General features: G+C 48.6%; 1 protein-coding gene across 6 annotated transcripts in view; it reads left to right on the top strand.

Annotated features, from left to right (window-relative positions):
- Positions 1–24,151, top strand: part of EPHB2 (EPH receptor B2) — a 71,086-nt gene extending 46,935 nt beyond the window's left edge. For 3 of the 6 annotated variants that reach the window (XM_072155443.1, XM_072155439.1, XM_072155444.1), the window contains 13 exons: positions 7,065–7,220; positions 7,410–7,745; positions 12,384–12,508; positions 15,336–15,498; positions 15,581–15,689; positions 15,883–15,998; positions 17,378–17,500; positions 17,607–17,854; positions 18,884–19,099; positions 19,543–19,692; positions 20,121–20,314; positions 20,409–20,564; positions 21,145–24,151. In XM_072155443.1, coding sequence (XP_072011544.1) covers positions 7,065–7,220; positions 7,410–7,745; positions 12,384–12,508; positions 15,336–15,498; positions 15,581–15,689; positions 15,883–15,998; positions 17,378–17,500; positions 17,607–17,854; positions 18,884–19,099; positions 19,543–19,692; positions 20,121–20,314; positions 20,409–20,564; positions 21,145–21,253 — 2,201 coding nt within the window. In that variant the 3' untranslated portion in view covers positions 21,254–24,151. The remainder of the gene's footprint in view (positions 1–7,064; positions 7,221–7,409; positions 7,746–12,383; positions 12,509–15,335; positions 15,499–15,580; positions 15,690–15,882; positions 15,999–17,377; positions 17,501–17,606; positions 17,855–18,883; positions 19,100–19,542; positions 19,693–20,120; positions 20,315–20,408; positions 20,565–21,144) is intronic. The other 3 variants (XM_072155442.1, XM_072155440.1, XM_072155441.1) reach the window with 3 other exon arrangements.
- Positions 24,152–25,451: the final 1,300 nt, after the last annotated feature.

Genomic DNA, 25,451 nt, shown 5'->3' with positions numbered 1-25,451 from the left:
ATGTATGTGACTGCTGTGCGCTCTGCGCTGTGCATGTATGTGACTGCTGTGCGCTCTGCGCTGTGCATGTATGTGACTGCTGTGCGCTGTGCATGTATGTGACTGCTGTGCGCTCTGCACTGTGCATGTATGTGACTGCTGTGCGCTGTGCATGTATGTGACTGCTGTGCGCTGTGCATGTATGTGACTGCTGTGCGCTCTGCGCTGTGCATGTATGTGACTGCTGTGCGCTCTGCGCTGTGCATGTATGTGACTGCTGTGCGCTCTGCGCTGTGCATGTATGTGACTGCTGTGCGCTCTGCGCTGTGCATGTATGTGACTGCTGTGCGCTCTGCGCTGTGCATGTATGTGACTGCTGTGCGCTCTGCGCTGTGCATGTATGTGACTGCTGTGCGCTCTGCGCTGTGCATGTATGTGACTGCTGTGCGCTCTGCGCTGTGCATGTATGTGACTGCTGTGCGCTCTGCGCTGTGCATGTATGTGACTGCTGTGCGCTCTGCCCTGTGCATGTATGTGACTGCTGTGCGCTCTGCATGTATGTGACTGCTGTGCGCTCTGCGCTGTGCATGTATGTGACTGCTGTGCATGTATGTGACTGCTGTGCATGTATGTGACTGCTGTGCGCTCTGCATGTATGTGACTGCTGTGCGCTCTGCACTGTGCATGTATGTGACTGCTGTGCGCTCTGCTCTGTGCATGTATGTGACTGCTGTGCGCTCTGCATGTATGTGACTGCTGTGCGCTCTGCACTGTGCATGTATGTGACTGCTGTGCGCTCTGCTCTGTGCATGTATGTGACTGCTGTGCGCTCTGCATGTATGTGACTGCTGTGTGCTCTGCACTGCACATATGTGGCTGCTCTGCGCTCTACACATATGTGGCTGCTATGTGCTCTGTGCTGTACACATATGTTCTAATCAGGCAAAATCATCACTGTACACGTATGTGGCTGCTGTGCGCTGTACACGTATGTGGCTGCTGTGCGCTGTACACGTATGTGGCTGCTGTGCGCTGTACACGTATGTGGCTGCTGTGCGCTGTACACGTATGTGGCTGCTGTGCGCTGTACACGTATGTGGCTGCTGTGCGCTGTACACATATGTGGCTGCTGTGTGCTCTGTGCTGTACACATATGTTCTAATCAGGCAGAATCATCACTGTACACGTATGTGGCTGCTGTGCGCTGTACACGTATGTGGCTGCTGTGCGCTGTACACGTATGTGGCTGCTGTGCGCTGTACACGTATGTGGCTGCTGTGCGCTGTACACGTATGTGGCTGCTGTGTGCTCTGCGCTCTACACATATGTGGCAGCTCTGAGCTCTGTGTGTTGCTATTGCCTTCTGGTTTTGGTTTTTCTGGGTGTTTGTTTATCCATGATGGGGGTGATTGGCGTTTACGTTCCTGTATAATTGGTGCCGCGCCTCTCGCTGGCGATCGGTTTCTCGCCGGCGTGTTCTCTGCAGGATTCCTCCTGGTTTCCATCATTTGTGTAAGGAGAAGCGTGACAGGAACGCGCCGTCACCTCCCAGCCGGGTGATAATGACCGGTTACTAGCGGCGGAGGCTCTCCGGGTAATGGCGCACGGTCATTCCTCGAATGGCCACTGATGTGCTGTGATGATAAATGACAAAGAGGGGTTAATGTTCGGATTCTCCCAGCAAAGTTTGGAATGTTCTTGAAATTGAACACCTTGTGTCTCCCCTCCCTCGCCTTCCATTCTGAACATATGATGTAACCTGGATGCTGGGCGGCCATGATGGCTGATGGTCCTAGGGGGAGGCGGGAGAAATAACATTGGAATAGCAGCCGATAAAGAGTTACTACAGGCGGTCACATGACTGATGCTGAGCAATGCATTGGATGAATGTATGGCGAGGCACAGGCCTCAGGATGCATGTAGGCCGCAATTACAGCCTGGACACGTGTGACTGTATCGTGTATGGAATTATCGCTAATTGTTATGTCAGTATTTCACTTTACCTGGCAGTGTAGCATGTTTTCTGTGTGCGAGGAGCGCATGTGTCGTGTCTGTGTGTAACCTTACTGAGGAGCGCATGTATCACGTTATTGAGGAGCGCATGTGATGTGACACACAGTAAGGTGACACACAGACACTACACAATACTGAGGAGCGCATGTGTCGTGTCTGTGTGTCACCTTACCGAGGAGCGCATGTGTCGTGTCTGTGTGTCACCTTACCGAGGAGCGCATGTGTCGTGTCTGTGTGTCACCTTACCGAGGAGCGCATGTGTCGTGTCTGTGTGTCACCTTACCGAGGAGCGCATGTGTCGTGTCTGTGTATAACCTTACCGAGGAGCGCATGTGTCGTGTCTGTGTGTCAGGTTACTGAGGAGCGCATGTGTCGTGTCTGTGTGTCAGGTTACTGAGGAGCGCATGTGTCGTGTCTGTGTGTCAGGTTACTGAGGAGCGCATGTGTCGTGTCTGTGTGTCAGATTACTGAGGCGCGCATGTGTCGTGTCCGTGTGTCAGGTTACTGAGGAGCGCATGTGTCGTGTCCGTGTGTCAGGTTACTGAGGAGCGCATGTGTCGTGTCCGTGTGTCAGGTTACTGAGGAGCGCATGTGTCGTGTCCGTGTGTCAGCTTACTGAGGAGCGCATGTGTCGTGTCCGTGTGTCAGGTTACTGAGGAGCGCATGTGTCGTGTCCGTGTGTCAGGTTACTGAGGAGCGCATGTGTCGTGTCTGTGTGTCACCTTACCGAGGAGCACATGTGTCGTGTCTGTGTGTCACCTTACCGAGGAGCGCATGTGTCGTGTCTGTGTGTCACCTTACTGAGGAGCGCATGTGATGTGACACACAGACACGACAGGTGCACTCCTCATTAAGGCGACACACAGACATGACTCAATACCGAGAAGCGCATGTGTCGTGACTCGTGTCTGTGTGTCAGGTTACCGAGGAGCGCATGTGTCGTGTCCGTGTGTCAGGTTACTGAGGAGCGCATGTGTCGCGTCCGCGTGTCAGATTACTGAGGCGCGCATGTGTCGTGTCCGCGTGTCAGGTTACTGAGGAGCGCATGTGTCGTGTCCGTGTGTCAGGTTACTGAGGAGCGCATGTGTCGTGTCCGTGTGTCAGGTTACTGAGGAGCGCATGTGTCGTGTCCGTGTGTCAGGTTACTGAGGAGCGCATGTGTCGTGTCCGTGTGTCAGGTTACTGAGGAGCGCATGTGTCGTGTCCGTGTGTCAGGTTACTGAGGAGCGCATGTGTCGTGTCCGTGTGTCAGGTTACTGAGGAGCGCATGTGTCGTGTCCGTGTGTCAGGTTACTGAGGAGCGCATGTGTCGTGTCCATGTGTCAGGTTACTGAGGAGGGCATGTGTCACTTGCAACCAAAATAAAAACTACAAAAAATCATGCATTTTTCAGCAAGCTTTTCTCTCCTGGCATAGCAGGAGCGGGGATGTATAGATATGTACGGTACAGTGTGTAGTTATGTTGGGGTCTGATTTTTGCAGTTCTCTCTCATCCGCGTTCACCAGGTGCAGACATGGAGCTGCTGTATAATTATCATACAATAACACGGATGTCCGGCACTCGGATCACGACGTTCCTGGATGTGAGCATGTGGCGGGTAGACACTACGCTAATAAACCTCAGGGCATCATTACTTGGCAGAGGGAAGATCACGCACAATTGTACCTACAGACCACAGGGAAGATACTGACTATGGAAATGTTTGATGGATTCCACTCATCCACCATGTAAAAAAATCCTCTTAACGCATTGTCAGGGTTTCACCTCTTTTTTTTTTCAATTTTCCAATATACCGTACTCCAGTGGACATAAATCTGACCACGGTCACACAGGTGCACAGCTCGTTTTATCACACAGATCTGTGTGACCATGGACAGATTTCTGTCCACTGTAAATAAACAATGAAGTTTTTTCTGTAGAATGACAGCAAGCAGAGATCTAAAAAACCATGAGGAATTGATGCAGGGAGTATATTGGAAAATTGTAGAACTTTTCATTATTCAAACTATAACATTTATTTGCTGAAATGGTAACACCCCATTTGCCCCAGTGACAAATGGGTTTTCAAATTTTTGAGTTGTCCTCAGAATAAGGGTTATCCATAAAACATACTGGGGCTCATTTACTAAGGGTCGCGCCGCGCACTTTCGGGGACTGTGCACTGTTTTCGTGGATTATGTGGCTTGCACGGGTATTTAAGCGTCCGCGCAAGGATTTTAGAGCATGCGGACCCTTTTTTGGCGCAGCTGCGCTGGTCTCCATGCGACACAAATTAGAGGGCGTGTAGTCGGACGGTCCGACTAATTCGGACTGAGCACGGGTTTTAACTTTGAGATTGTGTCGCAAGACCAAGCACTTACATGCACCAGGAAGAAGAAGGTGAACTCCAACGGACCTGAGCGGGGAAGGGACACATACAGGATATCGGGCGCTTGATCTTATTGAATCGCGGCACAGTGCATTATAGACGGACAATGCACTTTCGGTGAACTCCAGCGGGAATGTCCACTAGTCCCCCACTGGGACTACATTAAGGCATCCAGAGATCTTCACCAGAGGCCACAGTGGGCAGAGAGCTCCGTCTGTAAGTCAAGTGTCCTTAAGTCGGGGACCGCCTGTAATACATATCATCTTGGTATGCTCCATCTGAACAAGACCACGTCCCAAGAATGGAGTTGAAGTCCCTTACGTCATGTGTAAGGTCTTCAGTGAATTTTCTGACAGATCCCGGATTATCTGCTCCATTAAGTCTCTGGTATTTTCTGCCCTGTTCTTTGGTGGTTTCGCCCAATCTTGTCTGTGGTTAGAGAGGATGTTCTGGAAATACCTGGTCGTAACCATTTAAGGTGCTGAGAAAACTGAGATGATGTTGGACGCTGTAAGCTCCTTGTCGTGATTTGGATACCGATTCTCTCTATATAAACAGTATCATTACAGCGGCCCCAGGGCCGTCAACACTGCACCCCCCACCCTGGAGACTAGACGTTCCGGATGAAACAATCTGTCAGTGTGTATATGGGATGGAGGAGGCCATGGAGCACCAGTGACGTCTACAACACTTGTCTCCTCCTGAAGTTTATATACCTCATCTCACCTCCTGACATAGGGTACAAGTTTGGATGGGATTTACATACCTACATGTATACATATCTGTAGGGTACAAGTTTGGATGGGGTTTACATATCGATATCTATATATATATCTGTCTATCTGCTCATCTCCTCTTTCTTTAATTACTGGATCGTGTTAAGATGGGGGATAAATAAGTGGAGAATTTGTATTCCCACCACTCCAGAGAAACAGAGAGACTTCTACCTACAGAAAAATGAGCTGTGCCTTCTCCCTCCCCTGAGCAGCAGGGACTTGTGTGTAGTGCCTTTCCCTCCCCTGAGGAGCAGAGACATGTGTGTAGTGCCTTCTCCCTCCCCTGAGGAGCAGAGACCTGTGTGTAGTGCCTTCTCCCTCCCCTGAGGAGCAGAGACCTGTGTGTAGTGCCTTCTCCCTCCCCTGAGGAGCAGACCTGTGTGTAGTGCCTTCTCCTTCCCCTGTGGAGCAGAGACCTGTGTGTAGTGCCTTCTCCCTCCCCTGAGCAGCAGGGACTTGTGTAGTGCCTTCTCCCTCCCCTGAAGAGCAGAGACCTGTGTGTAGTGCCTTCTCCCTCCCCTGAGGAGCAGAGACCTGTGTGTAGTGCCTTCTCCCTCCCCTGAGGAGCAGACCTGTGTGTAGTGTCTTCTCCCTCCCCTGAGGAGCAGAGACCTGTGTGTAGTGCCTTCTCCCTCCCCTGAGGAGCAGAGACCTGTGTGTAGTGCCTTCTCCCTCCCCTGAGGAGCAGAGACCTGTGTGTAGTGCCTTCTCCCTCCCCTGAGGAGCAGAGACCTGTGTGTAGTGCCTTCTCCCTCCCCTGAGGAGCAGAGACCTGTGTGTAGTGCCTTCTCCCTCCCCTGAGCAGCAGGGACTTGTGTAGTGCCTTCTCCCTCCCCTGAAGAGCAGAGACCTGTGTGTAGTGCCTTCTCCCTCCCCTGAGGAGCAGAGACCTGTGTGTAGTGCCTTCTCCCTCCCCTGAGGAGCAGAGACCTGTGTGTAGTGCCTTCTCCCTCCCCTGAGGAGCAGAGACCTGTGTGTAGTGCCTTCTCCCTCCCCTGAGGAGCAGAGACCTGTGTGTAGCGCCTTCTCCCTCCCCTGAGGAGCAGAGACCTGTGTGTAGCGCCTTCTCCCTCCCCTGAGGAGCAGAGACCTGTGTGTAGTGCCTTCTCCTTCCCCTGAGGAGCAGAGACCTGTGTGTAGTGCCTTCTCCCTCCCCTGAGGAGCAGAGACCTGTGTGTAGCGCCTTCTCCCTCCCCTGAGGAGCAGAGACCTGTGTGTAGCGTCTTTTCCCTCCCCTGAGGAGCAGAGACCTGTGTGTAGTGCCTTCTCCCTCCCCTGAGGAGCAGAGACCTGTGTGTAGTGTCTTTTCCCTCCCCTGTGGAGCAGAGACCTGTGTGTAGTGCCTTCTCCCTCCCCTGAGGAGCGGAGACCTGTGTGTAGTGTCTTTTCCCTCCCCTGAGGAGCAGAGACCTGTGTGTAGTGCCTTCTCCCTCCCCTGAGGAGCAGAGACCTGTGTGTAGTGCCTTCTCCCTCCCCTGAGGAGCAGAGACCTGTGTGTAGTGCCTTCTCCCTCCCCTGAGTAGCAGGGACTTGTGTGTAGTAGGGAGCTGTATAATGCGCCTCTCACTACCGGAGGAGCAGGGAGCTGTATAATGCGCCTCTTACCACCGGAGGAGCAGGGAGCTGTATAATGCGCCTCTCACTACCGGAGGAGCAGGGAGCTGATGCGCCTCTCACTACCGGAGGAGCAGGGAGCTGTATAATGCGTCTCTCACTACCGGAGGAGCAGGGAGCTGAATAATGCGCCTCTTACTACCGGAGGAGCAGGGAGCTGAATAATGCGCCTCTCACTACCGGAGGAGCAGGGAGCTGTATAATGCACCTCTCACTATCTGAGGGGCAGAAACCTACTTTGCACCAATTTTATTTAGGATTTTTTTGCCTTGTGTTTTGTACAAAACTTTATTGAACTTTTTTCTTATTTTAGGGTGTCCTTCGGGAATGTTCAAACCAAACCAGGGAGATGAAAGCTGCATACATTGTCCCTTTAATAGCCGGACCACCTCTGAGGGGGCCACTAACTGTGTGTGCCGAACGGGCTACTACCGGGCAGACTCGGATCCTCTACAGATGCCTTGCACTAGTAGGTGTCATGTTTTGGGGACATTTTTGATAAATGGGGGCAATTAATGTGGTACACGGGGCAGATCAGAGTGTACTTTCTCTATGGAGTGTAATTTGTGATGAGGTCCACTCTTCTGAGTGTAAGCTGTTAGGGTCAGCAGTGTATGTATTGCTCTGTTTCTGATGATTTTTCTCTTTTCTCTCGCAGCCACGCCGTCTTCTCCCCAGAACGTCATCTCCAGTGTCAACGAGACCTCCCTGATGTTGGAGTGGTCACAACCGAGGGATTCAGGAGGCCGCGAAGATCTTGTATTTAACATCATTTGTAAGAGCTGCGGCTCGGGTCGGGGAGCTTGTACACGCTGCGGAGATAACGTCCAGTTTGCACCCCGCCAGCTGGGCCTTACCGAACCCCGAGTTTACATCAGTGACTTGCTGGCGCACACACAATACACATTCGAGATCCAAGCTGTGAACGGGGTCACTGACCAGAGCCCGTACTCTCCACAATTCGCATCTGTGAATATAACTACTAACCAGGCAGGTAAGTGTCCAGTGTTAAAGGGCCGGTACCCATAGCTTGTGCTGGGAAAAAGTTTGCTGCATTTCATGTTTATTTGGCCACTAGAGGGTAGCACCTCCAAGTTGTGGGGCCTTTGCCATATACTGGAGGTACCCATTCTCCTGCCTTATACTCTACATGCATTTTACCAGTATGAATTATGCATTTAGTGAGGCGAGGGGCACAGAGCTGCCTCCCCCAGTCGTGCTGATCCTCCAGGTTGTCAGGAAGCCTGGCTGTGGCGCTATGCTCTGCATTCATAATTGATGCTTTAGTGGGGTCTGTGTACGCAAACACGGCTCTACTACTCCGAAATGAGGTCAGCTGTCATGCCGCGAGCCGCCCGGGGATCACGTATCCTGCACATTATCTCCTGCGCTAATCATGTGATAGAAAGCTAGGACTAGGCCGGGACCTCCACGTGTGGACGGCTGGGAATGTATCGGGGGCGCTATACCCCTCAGCTAGATGCAGGGCACCGAATGTGTAGGTGCTACAGGGTGAGACTACAGCTCATTGGGATGTGAGGCAGGGGATTAGATTGTGAGCTCTTGGGGAGACGGATATTCTGAGTGACAGTAGTGTTGTGGAATAATGTAGTGTAGGGGTAGAGTTGTGAAATGGGGGTACGTTGTACATCGTTCTTAGCCGTCACATTGCCCCCCTCCCCATCACTAGTGAAGGCCCGGGGATCATTCTAGTGACCTCTTTGTCATTAAAAAGGATTAAAATATGCTGTGCAGCTTAAGGGGGGCTTACAGGAGAAGCGGGGGGTGAATCATGGTGAGCATAGAGTAGGCCTGGGGGGTCAATCGGAGCAGAAACTGAAGGGCAAAATGGAAGTTTGAGGGGACGGCTGTGGACATGGCAGGACAAGGGCAGACCTTCTTCTATAGTCAGATTGTCAGCTCTTGGGATCCACTCTTTTTCCTCTCGGGGCGGTGGATGACGCATTGGGCGCTGCAAGTGATTCACCTGAGCCCACCTGTTGGCAGCCGCCTGTCGGCACCTTGGGCTTTGCCTTCTGCCCGTGACCCGGTCTCTCCTGTCCTTCCAGAAGGAGAGTCATTGATAAATAGCAGAATTCCCTCCTGAGTCTCTGGCCTTATGCCCCCGGTAACCAGATACTTAGGAATAGGGGGGACAGAGATGTTGTCACATGCAGCTGTCCCTTCTCCTTCATCCCCGCCTGCTGCTGATGATGATAAGAGGAGGGGGGCACTTAAATATTGGCATTTCACTTGCCAGGATTGTAATCCTGCTGGGAATTGCCGAAGTCTCCTCTGCGCTAATCTGATATAGAAATGTGACCTGAGCCATATTGGATCAGGGTGGGAGATATTGCCCCCAGCTCGGGGGTCTCATCCAGATAGAGGATCATGGGAGATATTGACGACTGAGTTGTAACCCCAGACTAGCCCCCCCCCCCCATCCCCATAATTTTTTTTAATATTCTGTTGGAGATTAGGATCAATAACCGGTATGGTCCATACTGCTCTGGTCTTCTGTCCATGATACACCCTCCTGCGGAGAAGATTACACATTTGTTCTTGAAAAGTGTCCTCCATTGTAGGGAGCAGACATCACGTGGAGCTGTGAACACGTAACGAGTGGCTCTCCTGCTGCTCAATCTCCGATCTTGTGTGATAGAAATGTCATGTTCCCTGTGAGAGGGCCTTGTCCAGGTGGAAGGGTGATGGGCCTGAGACTAACGTACGAGTAGTGTGTGGAATGGCACAGCATGCAGCCTGCCTGTAGGGGGCAGAGAGGAGCCACTAAGCTACAGAACTGGAGTGTGGCGCCAGGGGTTTTCCAGACTGGATTTAGTGCTAGTTCCTCATATTACCATCACATAACAAGAACAAAGGCAAGGCCCAGGAAGGGGCTGACAGCGGCACAACGAGGACCAAGGCCACTTAGGACTTTGCACATTATCTGTTCACAAATTCTCTTCAGTCTTCCTTGTAGTATTTTCCTTCTGTTCCCATGGCTCATATTGTCAATGACAACACCATCACTCCTTCCTACAGTGCCATCATGTCCTCCTGTCACCATCACTCCTTCCTACAGTGCCATCATGTCCTCCTGTCACCATCACTCCTTCCTACAGTGCCATCATGTCCTCCTGTCACCATCACTCCTTCCTACAGTGCCATCATGTCCTCCTGTCACCATCACTCCTTCCTACAGTGCCATCATGTCCTCCTGTCACCATCCCTCCTTCCTACAGTGCCATCATGTCCTCCTGTCACCATCACTCCTTCCTACAGTGCCATCATGTCCTCCTGTCACTATCACTCCTTCCTACAGTGCCATCATATCCTCCTGTCACCATCACTCCTTCCTACAGTGCCATCATGTCCTCCTGTCACAATCACTCCTTCCTACAGTGCCATCATATCCTCCTGTCACCATCACTCCTTCCTACAGTGCCATCATGTCCTCCTGTCACTTTCACTCCTTCCTACATTACCATCATGTCCTCCTGTCACCATCACTCCTTCCTACAGTGCCATCATGTCCTCCTGTCACCATCACTCCTTCCTACAGTGCCATCATGTCCTCCTGTCACTTTCACTCCTTCCTACAGTGCCATCATGTCCTCCTGTCACTATCACTCCTTCCTACAGTGCCATCATGTCCTCCTGTCACTATCATTCCTTCCTATAGTGCCATCATGTCCTCCTGTCACCATCACTCCTTCCTACAGTGCCATCATGTCCTCCTGTCACCATCACTCCTTCCTACAGTGCCATCATGTCCTCCTGTAACCATCACTCCTTCCTACATTGCCATCATGTCCTCCTGTTACCATCACTCCTTCCTACATTACCATCATGTCCTCCTGTCACCATCACTCCTTCCTACAGTGCCATCATGTCCTCTTGTCACCATCACTCCTTCCTACAGTACCATCATGTCCTCCTGTCACCATCACTCCTTCCTACATTACCATCATGTCCTCCTGTCACCGTCACTCCTTCCTACAGTGCCATCATGTCCTCCTGTCACCATCACTCCTTCCTACAGTGCCATCATGTCCTCCTGTCACCATCACTCCTTCCTACAGTGCCATCATGTCCTCCTGTCACCATCACTCCTTCCTACAGTACCATCATGTCCTCCTGTCACCATCACTCCTTCCTACAGTGCCATCATGTCCCCCTGTCACCGTCACTCATTCCTACAGTGCCATCATGTCCCCCTGTCACCATCACTCCTTCCTACAGTGCCATCATGTCCCCCTGTCACCATCACTCCTTCCTACAGTGCCATCATGTCCTCCTGTCACCATCGCTTCTTCCTACAGTGCCATCATGTCCTCCTGTCACCATCACTCCTTCCTACAGTGCCATCATGTCCTCCTGTCACCATCACTCCTTCCTACAGTGCCATCATGTCCCCCTGTCACCGTCACTCCTTCCTACAGTGCCATCATGTCCTCCTGTCACCATCACTCCTTCCTACAGTGCCATCATGTCCTCCTGTCACCATCACTCCTTCCTACAGTGCCATCATGTCCCCCTGTCACCGTCACTCCTTCCTACAGTGCCATCATGTCCCCCTGTCACCATCACTCCTTCCTACAGTGCCATCATGTCCTCCTGTCACCATCACTCCTTCCTACAGTGCCATCATGTCCTCCTGTCACCATCACTCCTTCCTACATTACCATCATGTCCTCCTGTCACCGTCACTCCTTCCTACAGTGCCATCATGTCCTCCTGTCACCATCACTCCTTCCTACAGTACCATCATGTCCTCCTGTCACCATCACTCCTTCCTACAGTGCCATCATGTCCTCCTGTCACCATCACTGCTTCCTACAGTGCCATCATGTCCTCCTGTCACCATCACTCCTTCCTACAGTGCCATCATGTCCTCCTGTCACCATCACTCCTTCCTACAGTGCCATCATGTCCTCCTGTCACCATCACTCCTTCCTACATTACCATCATGTCCTCCTGTCACCATCACTCCTTCCTACAGTGCCATCATGTCCTCCTGTCACCATCACTCCTTCCTACAGTGCCATCATGTCCTCCTGTCACCCTCACTCCTTCCTACAGTGCCATCATGTCCTCCTGTCACCCTCACTCCTTCCTACAGTGCCATCATGTCCTCCTGTCACCGTCACACCGCCCGGCCACGTCTCTCCTCTGACCACGTTCTCCCCGCACACTCTCTACGTGGCTCCAGCGCCCCGGACCTGTTAGACTGGGTATACGGATTTTAATATTTTAGACTGAGCATCAAAATAAAATGCATTTAAAAATAAATGAAAGGCCTCGTGTGACCGGTGACCCCCTCTCCTTCCGAAGGTCAGGCACTGCGTTGTCTGCTGGGGGGTGTAGTCCGCAGGCACCGGGCCCCCCCACCGCAGCGCTCATGTTATTGGTCAGCGAGGAGCTGGTGAGTCCGGGTTGTGCGCTGCCTGACCTGGCATATAGGCCAAGTGCTGCTATTGAAGCTGACAGCTCCTGAGTGCAGAGCGGCGTTCGCTGTCAGGGGCGCCATCACCACGAGAGGTGAACTTTCTGCTCCAGTAATCCCATACCCTGCTGTCAGGAGCGCGGATGCTCCAACACTAAACTCCTTCTTTATTCTGCTCTATTCCAGCTCCATCCAGCGTCTCCATCATGCACCAGGTGAGCCGCGCCGTGGACAGCATCACACTGTCGTGGTCACAGCCGGACCAGCCCAACGGGGTCATCCTGGACTACGAGCTCCTGTACTATGAGAAGGTGGGACCTCCAGCTCTGCCACCAGCATAGACCCTCACATCCGCACCTGTGCCCCGTCATTTTAATAATTGTATCAGTTTTGTGCCATTCAAGGACTCCGGATTTTACCCCAATAAACTACCAGCCCCTCAGGTTATAAAATATCCTTTCCTCTTTTGTACGAGTTCTCACCCCTTTACCTATAAAAAAAAATCTCTTCCAAAGAGAAGAGTCATATTTTGCCTGAGATTAGTAAATTTTGGAGGCACCAGGGGGAGCATCACTCCAGACATCCCTATTTTGGGCTCCATAGCACCTAGAAATATGCATCCGGTGTCTCATCTTTCAGATTGTATCAGGCCTTTGGTTCTGTGATCTACAGATCCATGGATACAGGGAGTTAAAGACTTGTAAATATGAGCCGCAGGTAAAGATAACGTTCTTGCGTATTTCTTTAGCTGCTTGTTTCTCACAAGCCTAATGCCATTTTAAAGATGAAATTCTTATCTTTAATGTGTCACCAGCAGCATGTTTCTAGAACAGTAGATAGAGGAGTCTAAAGTGATGACCCCTTTCAGCCTATAAACTCGACTCGTCTCAATCAAAATATGACTTTTCTCTGATCACTTTCTCATGACTTTGACAAAGGACATTTTGTACCTGACCCGAGGAAGTACTTGTTTAATGAGGTAACAGCTTCGCTTGAAAGGGGTATTCCAGAATCCTTAGAATTGCTCATGTGTGGGGACCCTGAACACACTGATGCATTGTAACAAGATATCAGCACTGAAGAGAAGTTTGTGCTGATACAGTGTTTACCTGAATTTTCTGTGCCAATACATTGTAACAAATCTTCAGTTAAGAGCAGGAATAGGCCAAAAGTGTTGAAAAAGTTGTGAAGCGGATTAAACTTTACTAACTTAGGTTCTGAATAAGCACTTTTATCATTAACCTCTCACATGCCAGTGCACGGTTAATAATTAACCCCTTGTTGCCCGCACACAGTAATGATAAACATATTTAAGCGAACACTTACGGTAATGACTAACAATCTCCTCATTATCGACACCTCCAGCCGCTACAGAGCTGCTCTACCCACATCCGGGGTTATTATGTAACTAGAGAAATCTAAACACCCCGGTGTCACGTGCCCCGGTGTCACGTGAAGGGGTATTTCAGGGGTCAGCGGGCAGCGCCGCTCTCACACAGCTCAGCACTTTGACATGCGGCAGTGATTGCGCCGGCAGCAGGTGGGAGCGACCTGCGCGGCTCCTGACTGTCGTGACCAATGTGACGTGAAGGTGTTTGACTGATGTGATGTAGTTGAGCTGAAACAGAGGACGACCCCCGGCTCCTCTCCGGGAATAGTGCGTCCTGAGTAATACACCAGAAATAGAAGGAGAAAGAGATGAGATCCGGAGATAATATCCATAGCCACGGAGCCACTGTGTGGTACAGAGGCTGGGAAAAAATGTATATTCCAGGATTGTAGCTTCTCCAAATGCACTGGACTCATGTCCTCACACTGCTGTGATCTGAGCTCTCTGCCTTGAAGTGTTCCACCACACTTCCCTCTGCTTAGAGTTGAATTAAATTCACAGGACTGTGCCGATTCTCTGTAGTATTATTTCTATACATGATCAGCCCATACATGGTCCGTTTTCTTCATAGACCCACTCACTTCAAGGGGTGAATCGGGTCCCTAAAATTTTATCCAGGTCCCCGATCTATGAAAAAGGGATTGTCCTAATTTTTAATGGATTGATATAAAAACTATAGCAGGTTTCTGGTTAAATACTCCAGCAGTCGCTGGAAGTGATGGTCTGTTGAGTAGATCATAGCAGAGAGCTAAGAGCACAGCAGTGTGAGGAAATGACCCCCACCTACCAGCCTGGAATGTAAATGCAGTTTTCACAATTCTGCTGCTACTAACAACATACATACAGTTTTGGTTACACAGAACTCCAGGGACAATGCCTAACACCTAGTCTTAATAATAATAGAGAAGTAAGAGCACAGCAGTGTGAGGATATGATCCCCAGCTACTTCCCTGGAATGAAATGCACAGTCCTGCTGCAGATACTAACAACATACAGAAAGTTTTGATTACACAGATCTCCAGGGATAATTCCTAACACTGTCTGTAGTTTAATTCATAAGTTAAGAGAGCTAAGAGCACAGCAGTGTGAGGATATAACCGGACTTACAACCCTGGAATGTAAATGGAGTTTTCACAATTCTGCCGCTACTTACAACATACAGAAAGTTATAACACAGATCTCCAGGGACAATGCCTAACACGGTCTGTAGTCTGATTGATAACTTAAGAGAGCTAAGAGTGTGAGGATGTGACCCCACCTACAACCCTGGATTGTAAATGCAGTGTTCACAATTCTGCTGCTACTAATAACATACATAAAGTTTTGGTTACACAGAACTCCAGGGACCTAAGACTGTCTGTAGTTTTGAATGGTCTGGTGGTAGACTCCCTACACCCTACTACCTACCCATGGCCAGGATAGTAGAGTATCTTCTGAGTGTCCATAGCAGCTACATTAGATCTTTAGTGTGTCAGATCTCTGGACCTGTTTGGCGGCAGTGCCCCTCAGACATCTTCACTTCACTTAGAGGCAGGAATGTTAAGCGCCCACCTGGTGCCCCGAGGGGCTAGGCGTGCACTGGCAGCTCCACAATCCCGGGTTTTCTGCATGACTTCCCCAGCACCTGTTAAAATATTATTGTAAAGGGCTTCACATTGGGAAGGTGATGGTCTTCTTGTCATCCTTCTGCTGTCACACTGCATCGGGGACAGGTGTGTGGTAAGATCTTCTGTCTTGTGTCATTTCAGGACCTGACCGAACACAACTCATCGGTGGTGAAGAGCCCGACCAACACTGTGGTAGTTTCTGGCCTGAAGGCGGGCACCATATACGTCTTTCAGGTGAGGGCGCGGACCGTGGCTGGATACGGAAGATACAGCGGCAAAATGTATTTCCAGACCATGACGGAAGGTGAGTGTTGAGTTGGATATTGATTGTAGTAGTCACCGGCATCACGTGTGCCCCCTGGGTAATGCCAAATCTGTCATTCCAGCTGAATATCAGAGCAGCTTTCAGGAAAAGCTTCCACTAATTATTGGCTCGTCAGCTGCCGGTCTGGTCTTCCTCATCGCTCTGGTTGTCATCATCATCGTCTGCAATAGGTAGAGTATCCCATGTGTTGTCTATCCTACCAACGCTGCTGAGATGTCATGTAGTGGTGATGTTTCTCAGAGGTGGACATGGTCTGCACCCTGATGATGTGATTCTTGTATAGTACCCCCATTGGGAGCTGTCTGACAGGGGTAGTAGTAGTTGTGTGATAGTTTGATTAACTACGCTTTGTATTTCCTCCAGAAGACGAGGATTCGAAAGAGCAGACTCTGAATACACAGACAAATTGCAGCATTATACCAGTGGCCACAGTACGTACCGTCTGCCTTCACCAGTGCTAGGGGCTCGTTCTCTCGTTGGTTCGTTGGTTAATTTGTTTCCCTAAAAGTTGTAACGTATTCACCTGAATCATAACAACCACCCATTATCCACCGGTTCCTCAGTGTGCTCTATCCCACCAAGCTCCTCCTCACCCCAGATATCTAACCTGTGGTCTTCTCATCCAATGTTTATGTATGGGATAAGCAGTGACCACCAGACCCTCAGTCCACCCTTTGCTGGGGACTGTATGACAGAATCAGCTGTTATTGGGTTGTCAGTGGGAGAGGTCGGGGATGGGTGCTCTGACCCCTTTAAGGCTCATGTTCTATTACACTTCATGGTAGATCTCCATTCCACCACTGGTTTTCTGTCACTGCATGAATAGTCCTCGCGTTGTACAACCTCCACCTTCCTATGCTTGTAACCTACACTTTCTTCTTCACCATAACTCTGTTCTGGCATGTCCTATCCTTTCATTTTCTAACGTGTTCCTCATCTTGCCCTCTACTCTCCTCCTCACCTCTGTTCTTGCCTTCTGCCCCACCTCGCCATCTTCTTCCCCACCTTTTTCTCTTCTCCGCCTTTTTCTTACCTTCTCGACCTTCCTCTCGTTTCCGATATTTCTTCCACCCTTTTCTTTGCCTCTTTTTGGTCCTTTGAAACTACTTTGTTGTCTTCCTTTCTTCTCTACTTTTTCATACTTTTTTCCTCATCTCCACATTCTTCTTTTCCTTCTCTCTCTTCTTCACATTTTCCTAGTCTCTTCCTTAGCTTTTTTTTTAATCTCCATCACAAATTTTCTGATGTTTCCTCTTCTCCTTCACCCCATTTCTTACCTTCTTGAACCTTTTTTTCCTCTCATTTCCTGAATTTCTTCCACCTGTTTTCTCGTCACTTTATCATTTTGTCCATATTTCTTTTTCACCTTTTCATTTCTTTTTCCACATCCACATCCTCTTCCACGTTCTTCTTTGCCTCCCCCTTCTTCTCCCTTATCTCTTTCAGAGTCTTTGTTCATCTTTTGCTTGTGATCTCCTCCCTCTTCAGCTCCTCAGCTCTTCTATGTCTCCTCCACTTTCACTCTTCTCATAAAACCTCTTGCTCGTCTTCTACAACTTCCCCCTTACCTCCTCTACCTTCTTTCTCACGTTATCCTTGTTCTCTCTGGCCTCTTGTCTTCTCCACCCCATTTTCCCACATTTTCCTCATCTCTATCCTAAATTATATTCTCCATCGCCTTCCTGTCCTTTTCCTTGTTTCATCCACTTTCCTTTATCCTTTTTTATTGTCTCTTCTCTTTCCTTGTCTTTCTCACTTCTCCTCCACCTTTCCACCTCATCTCTTCCACCTTCCTCACTTCACTTCCTTTTCATTCATCCATTCGCCAAGTCTCTGAGACCCTTTTTTCCCATTGCAGTGACACCAGGGATGAAAATTTACATAGATCCTTTTACCTACGAGGATCCCAATGAGGCTGTTCGTGAATTTGCCAAAGAAATTGATATTTCCTGTGTGAAAATCGAGCAGGTGATTGGAGCAGGTAAGTGACAATCTGGACCGTATTTTGGGGTGGATACATTTGTGATCAAGCTACGGATCAGCTTCAGATCAGCTATAGGATCTTTATCCTTTTATATTTCCTGTAGGGGAATTTGGTGAAGTTTGCAGTGGACACCTGAAGCTTCCAGGAAAGAGAGAAATCTTTGTGGCTATCAAGACTTTAAAGTCAGGCTACACGGAGAAGCAGAGGAGAGACTTCCTCAGTGAGGCCAGCATCATGGGGCAGTTTGACCACCCAAATGTCATCCATCTGGAAGGAGTGGTAACCAAAAGCTCACCAGTCATGATCATTACAGAGTTCATGGAGAACGGATCCCTCGACTCCTTCCTCCGGGTATGGGATTTGCATGAGAAGCTCTAGTTGTAAGCATGTGTCTTTACTGTCGATGGTGTCTAATTTATCTACTGTGCGGATGAGACTATAATGTCAAGCTCTGCTCCTGCGCTGATCTATATGTTCTGGTTCCATCCCAGGGGTAATAATCTGTAACATCCGGTTCTGCTATTATGGAGTTGCGTCTCCAGAGTCAGATTTTCAAGCTGTGGTGATGGACCTGTAGCATCTGGTCTTGCTGATGAGCTCTGCTGCTGATGGGTCTGGGCCCAGGGCTGTCATGGTCTTTAACATCAGCTTCTGCTGTACAGTAATAAATCTGTAGTGTCTGATCCTGATGCTGTGGTTATAGATCAGTAGTGTCTGGACCTGATGTTGTGGTTATGGATCTGTAGTTTCTGAGTCTGCTGTGGTGAAAGGTCATGTAGCGGTGGGTCTGTAGCATCTGACCCCAATGAGGGTGGAACATCAAATGAAACTGATTTGCTGATACTATGGTGATGGTTCTGGAGAATTTGGTTCTCTTGGAGTATTGTCAGATCTAGCACATCCAGTTCTGTAGCACCTGCTTTTGAGTCATTCAGTTCTGTTGATGTCGTAGTGGATCTGTAGTGTCTAAGGAGATCTGATGTGTTTAGTTCTGCTTCTTGGTTCCCGTGCTGTGGCGATCCGGTTATGTTCTGCATTGATGAATCTGAAGTATCCAGTATTGTTTTGGAAATGGATCTGTAGTATCTGGTTCTGCAGCTGTGGAGGTGGATCTGGTGTGTCCGGTTCTGCTGTTTTGGTAGTGAATCTGTAAGCCAGTTATGTTGCTGAAGAATCTAGTCCTGCTTTGGAGATGGTTCTGTAGCTTCTGCATTGCAGAATTGGATATGGACCTGTATTGTCTGATTCTGCAGCAGTGGAGATGGGTCTGGATATTCAGTTCTGCTGTAATAATACATTTGTAGTGTTCAATTGTGGTTTGTGTTTTCTGGAAATAATATAAGAGATCTCTTTATGTTCTTTTTTTTCTTCTTTCTCCAGCAAAATGATGGGCAGTTCACAGTCATCCAGCTGGTGGGGATGCTGAGGGGCATTGCTGCCGGCATGAAGTACTTGGCTGATATGAACTATGTCCACCGGGACTTGGCTGCTCGGAATATCCTGGTGAACAGTAACCTGGTGTGTAAAGTCTCTGATTTCGGCTTGTCTCGCTTTCTGGAAGATGATACATCAGACCCGACATACACCAGCGCCCTGGTGAGTGATGTCAGTGACCCCAGTCACCATGAGGCTTGGCTCTGGAGGACACACCGCTGCCGTGTCATGGAGCTTATGTCACCCGTCTAGGGGTCAAATTCTTTGTGTGAGTCTGTCTGTGGGGAAAGTGAAGGAATTTCATATTTCAGATGCTTTAACCTGCCTGGAGAGACAGTGGGGGCTATGAATAGACCCCCGACATACTGTTAGCGGCCGGGCTCTGTCATCACGGTGCAATAGACTATAATGAATCGCTGCTTGGATCATGCACCTTGTCCAGCGAAATTCTCAGAACATACCTTACCTCCTGTGATCACAGGAGTCTTCGTCTGATATATTTGTGACCCTGTTGTTTCAAGATCCATCACCTTAAAAATCTTATAAACCAAAGTCTCGGCCATATTGAATAGGACAATGACACGTTCATGTTCTCTGTGTTACAGGGAGGAAAGATTCCCATTCGATGGACGGCTCCCGAAGCGATTCAGTATAGAAAGTTTACATCCGCCAGCGACGTCTGGAGCTACGGCATCGTCATGTGGGAAGTGATGTCTTACGGGGAGAGACCCTACTGGGACATGACAAACCAAGACGTAAGTAGCTGTGGAGGGACGTCCCAGAGATAACTGGGAAGGGGAGACCAGAGCTGCAGCTTTCAATATATATACGGCAGACAAACTAGATGGATTTAATCTGGACTTGACTCGGGTTAATTGTTCCTTTCTGCCTTCATTAAACGCTGCATGCCCCCTTCACCCGGATTCTGTGTCGGAGCATTGATGGACAATTAACATGGTGACCTTCAGGTGTCAGGTAGACCGCGGAGCTGAAAAAACGGGATGTTCTCTGCACCTCCCGCTGAATCCACCAGGCATCCTATTGTTCACAAATTAAGTGACGAGGACAAATCGCATGCAGAGAACAAGGCCTTTGTTACCTCGGGCCTGCCCCGGTCATGGCGCTGCGGTGGATACAAAATATGCAGAGCTCCTACCTACAATTTTCTCTTCTTATATTGCAGGTTATAAATGCAATTGAACAGGATTATCGCCTTCCACCTCCCATGGATTGTCCTAATGCCCTCCACCAACTAATGCTGGACTGTTGGCAAAAGGATAGAAATCACCGGCCCAAATTTGGCCAAATAGTCAACACCTTGGACAAGATGATCCGCAATCCCAACAGCCTGAAGGCTGTGGCGCCTCTATCGTCCGGGTACGATGTTATATACACAGTAATTGAAGTCCCCTTGCCTGTGACCCTATATACCTGCTCTGCTCATCCTTCTTTCCATACTTGTATCTTTCAGAGTGACTCTCCCGCTTTTGGACCGCACAGTCCCTGACTACACCAGCTTCAACACCGTAGACGAGTGGCTGGACGCCATCAAGATGGGTCAATACAAGGAGAGTTTTGCCAATGCCGGTTTCACAACCTTTGAAGTCGTGTCACAAATGATCATGGAGTAAGTAGTGACAGGGATGAGCGTGAAGGAGGAGGGGTGGTAGTTCACCTCTGGGGCATACAGCTGCCACTTACAGCCATGTGTCCTATATAACAGTACAGTGCTACATCTCCTGCTTCATCTGTGATGAATGCCGCTACTATAGACTCGTGGGATCCAGCCAGCCTGACTCCATTGTGTGCACTGAACCAATATTTACTCTCCTCTACTCTTGTGAGGGATGGGCCCTGAAGGCGAATAAACACGTAGCTAAGCAGGGTCCTTCTGTATCTTCTATGTATTGTGTGTTGAGCATCTCCAGACCTGTCTGATAGAGAATTCCTGCAGGATTAAGGAGACGCCTCCCGGTGTAAAGAGAGTGCAAATAATCCAGAGAACGAGAGACAGTGGCCACAGGTCATGGCTAAGCGTCTGGCAGGATCTCTCTCCTAATGTAGAACGTGGGTGTTCAGTACTTTGAGAGGAGGTTGTCCTGGTTTGAGGAGACTAAGAGAATATTGGGATTTCTGTGTATAAAATCTTCTGTGTGTATAATCTTGGGTAATTGTCACCTTACTAAAAACTGTCTTCTGTTTTCCAGAGACATCCTACGGGTTGGGGTAACATTAGCCGGTCACCAGAAGAAAATCCTCAACAGCATTCAAGTGATGCGGGCGCAGATGAACCAGATCCAGTCGGTAGAAGTTTGATCAGAATGCCGAGTGCTTCCTCATCCTCACACTTCCTAATGTACTTGGGTTCCGAGCCTTCCCCTCTCTCCCGACCCCTCTTGGTACAATGAAGTTTCTCTATTGCACCTGGTACGGACAGAACCGCTTGTTGTCCCCAAAGGCCACCCTGATGGTTCCACCCCGAGAGCAGAGCTTCCCTGGGAAGGGTACGGGATCGGGCTTGGGGTGATAGGAAGATTATTTTTGGAATATTAGACCTGGATTTGTACAAATAATAATTTACAATAAGACATGAAAAGGGCTTGAAGAATTCAGCTCAAGTTTTGAAACCAATGGATGGATGAGGAACGTTTTCTGCACATGGCGGAGCAACGGTCCCAACCAAGAGTGTGGCAGGTGGACAACCTCACGCCACTTGTCCAGGGTACGACCTGAGAGACATGAAAAATGTATTTCCATTAAATGGACCCTCTCCATCTCAGAATATAAAACTCTTCATCTTGAAGATGTTACAAGAGTTACCTAAACAACGGCTTTTTCCATGGAAAGGAAGATGCCGCTGAGACTTGTAGTGTTTGTAATAAAGGATGACTCCTTTCTGCCGAAACCTGAAATCGTTTTGTGAGTTCTACGTTTTTTGCAGTCCTCTCCCACATTCCGAGCCCCGAGCGCACCTCAAGTGACATTCGATCCATATCATGTGCACAAACCTCAGTGATGACGTCGTCACTAATTGCCAACTTTCTTCCCCCCCTTTTTTTTTCTCAGAAGACTTTCCCGGTACGGTCCGTATTAGACTTAATGACAAAAATTATGAAGTGTAAAAAAGGAAAAAAAAAAAACACGCTTTGTCGTCAATGTTGTCGTCGTTTGGAAATCTGTTTCTTCTTTGTTTACAAAAATGACTTTTTTTTTACATTGTTTTTTGGATATCGGTACTCAGAAAGATTGAAATTGCTTAAAAAAGAACTAAAAACTTAAAAAAAAAAAATCACATTAAAAAAAAAAACCTGGAAAATGACGTTCTGCACATCCATAGTCTCACTTGTGATTGGCTGATGGACTGAACATGGCCGCCCTCACAGAGTGCTTCATTCCTGCATCATTCACCTTGTGTGCGGCTTATTATATAAGCTTTTCAGATGTGCAGCGGCTCTGACCGGTGAGGAACTGAAGACTAAATTAACCCCATGGGTACGAGTGTAGCACAGCCAATGCCTTCAGCGTATGTCTAAGGCTGGTTCTTCAAGAGACTGGTAAACTGCGAGAGACTCTGATCTCAGGTCACCTCCATCTGCAGGATGTTCCTCACCACAGTCTAGAACCTTTCGACATTAAATGGTTGTGTCAGTTCTCTTTGTTCCTGCCAGGTATCACGGGTGGGATTATGGCATAGCATGCGGCAAGAATTGAATGCTTCCTTCCCAGAGTAGACATCTCCTTACTACTAGGATGAGTGTCATAGGAGGGCTGACCTGTGAGGCCTTGTTCCATCGTTACGAGTCTCATATAAGGTGGAGCTCCATCACACCGGTTACTGTGCCGGCACTATTTCAGGCTATCATACATTACTATAGAGCTACCAGTAGCTGGTGACAATCACATTCTCCCTCTTTAGACACCTAGTATAGAAGGAGCTCTATTCCCTTGATAGTGGGCTCCAATCTTTGTGCGATACATACGTGTTGTCCTTGCGTAGGGCATGCACTCTACTGTTCAGCGTACTCGGCCAGACTTATATGTATTGTGCCCTGGGGTCTGGTGGGCTCCATTTTCCCCCCAATGTTTTGCACAGCCACATTCCCCCATTACGGTGAGGAGCATGCTCCTTGATAAGGTCATTCTCATTTCATGGTACGAGAGCGGAGCGATGGGTCCAGCACTTTCCAGTGATTCTTCCACCTTCTCTTCTAAATGGTCTTTGACCTATAGGGCTACACCTTCCCTTCTTCAGGTTTCATGATAATAAGGCAGGAAGTCATGTCCAAATCTGAGGTTTGATGGCAAGTGATACCCAGCGCTGACCCTCTGTAGACCATGATCTGGTGTGTGTGCACCATACTGGCAGTGTCAGCCCTCTTACCAATGATATTTGGGGAGTATGGAGGATGTAAGAAGCAGCACTTTGTTCCGAGGTGCACATAGGTATGATCCCCCGTATCACTGCTGGCCTACAGTAAAACATTTCCAAACAACTCTTAATTCATGACGTGTGTGAGGCCGAGGTAATTCTTCACATATGTTCCTGCATCTCCTCAGGGGATGAGGGGGTGGGGGTAGACCCTTGTGCTGCGTTCCATGAACGGCCTGTGTCTGTGCTTCCATTGTGTGATGTATTCTGCAACTAGGATATGATAAAAGAGACAGCGCAGAGCAGGGAAGAACACCACGCGTGCATATGCTTATTTATCTCGTTTGCTGTGTCGAAGAACACGCGTGTCTGGGAATGCGTTCAGAACGATCAGATATCCCGGCCTGGTCCACAAAGGGGGAGCCTCTCGTCTCGCTGTCTGTAGTGCCATGATTTCTTCCAGTCCGAGCTCTTTGTTTGTAGTGACTGTTTACAGGGACTTGTGTGAGCGGCTGGAGGCATCCATTCCTGTCCAGTCTAAGTTTCTGAGGCCGGGAAGGCAGTCAAGGGTTAAGGATCAAGGGTCAAACTTCTTCTAGAATCTCACCAGCATATGAAGGAGCAAAAGTCTTATCAAGGGGTCTGGTCTGGGCACAGGAACTCCTCCCGGTCTCAGTCAGGTGTAACATAACATGGTCTCCATCCCACAAAGTAATGAGAAACGCCAACACTGTGAGTCCCGTCCAGCCGCTCCTTCCCAGGAAATCAGCGCAATGATGCGAGCACAGTGCAAGTCACCGAGCAACTTCTTGTCAATAGATTAAATAAATACTTTGTTTATAAAAGACTTGTCAACTCATTTCTGCCTTTATACCTTAAGGATTTTATTGTGTAGGATCTGTACACTGCGGGTATTCAAAAAAAGGGGTCAAAAAGTGTGATCATGAGGGGTTGGTCCTGTCAGAATAATCTGGTCAGTTCCTATGAGGAGGTAAGATCGGAACTGGACTTGGGACAGGTGTCCATTTCTAGCTTTTTCACCTGGCTATTATGGGCCAGTAAGCCTAATATTCCATGTGGGGAAAGTTTGAGAAACTCTTCATGGACTACTGTCAGGAGTATGTAATAGTAAATACTGCTGGAAGTAAAAACCAGCTTGGACATCTTATATGAGGAAGTAAGATCCCAACTCAACTAAGATTTCTAGCTTTTCAGCAGGTAATTATGGACCAGTAAGCCTAATATTCCTTGTGGGAAGAATTTGAGGAACTCTTCATCGACTTTAGTCAGGAGTATGGACAGAAGTTGTGAGTCTAACCTGATTTGTTTGTGAGAAGAACAGAACCTTGGATGGTCCTGGCGCTGTGTATACATGTGGGAGCGAATTTATCATTCCTGGTCTCCAGAATTCTGGCTCTTGGGCAATTTTGTTTGGACAGACTTTTTGCGTGTACATACCGATGTCCCTTCAGTTGGGAATAGTTAAACCAGATATATCTATAGTCATAATTTCACATCCCAAGACAGGCCTTAAACATGTGCCAAGGAGCAGGAATGAGATAAAAATTTGATTGGTTGCTATGTCAGCTTGGTGTCTTGTGGTTGCCATCTTGGTCCATATTACTAGTCCGAGGGCTTAGCAAGTCTCTTACAATCCTTCAAGCTAAAAACATTGCGAAAAAATATTTTACATTTTTCCCATAAAAAGAAAAAAAATATTATCATTGTAACCTAAACTGAATTAAATACTACTAAATAAGATGAGCAAACATTTCTGTTGTTCGAGTTCAGCTGTCTGACCAACACATATTACTGGATTGGTGGCCAATCCGACAATTTGAGACCCCTAGCAACTAAGATTGGCCGGAAAGGGGGGGGGGGCAAACCCTACCATTGGGTCTGCTCATCTATATCGGTGACGTCACAGACCAGGCGGCACTGGACGAGTGAGGGGTAGTGATTAAATAGTTAAGGGGTAAAAAATACGGAGAAAATCTGTTTCATACATGACATGGGGCCATTCATGAAGATATTGATTTGTAAAGCGCTACGGAATTTGATGGCGCTATATAAATAAAGATTATTATTATTATACTAAAATTGATGGATTCTTTACCATCAATTCTATGGCCACCTCAGAAACTA

This window comes from Engystomops pustulosus, chromosome 6 (assembly GCF_040894005.1).
Source record: "Engystomops pustulosus chromosome 6, aEngPut4.maternal, whole genome shotgun sequence".
Classification (NCBI taxonomy): Eukaryota; Metazoa; Chordata; class Amphibia; order Anura; family Leptodactylidae; genus Engystomops; species Engystomops pustulosus.
The sequence above is the reverse complement of the archived record's forward strand: the minus strand, read 5'-3'. Positions and strand labels throughout refer to the sequence as shown.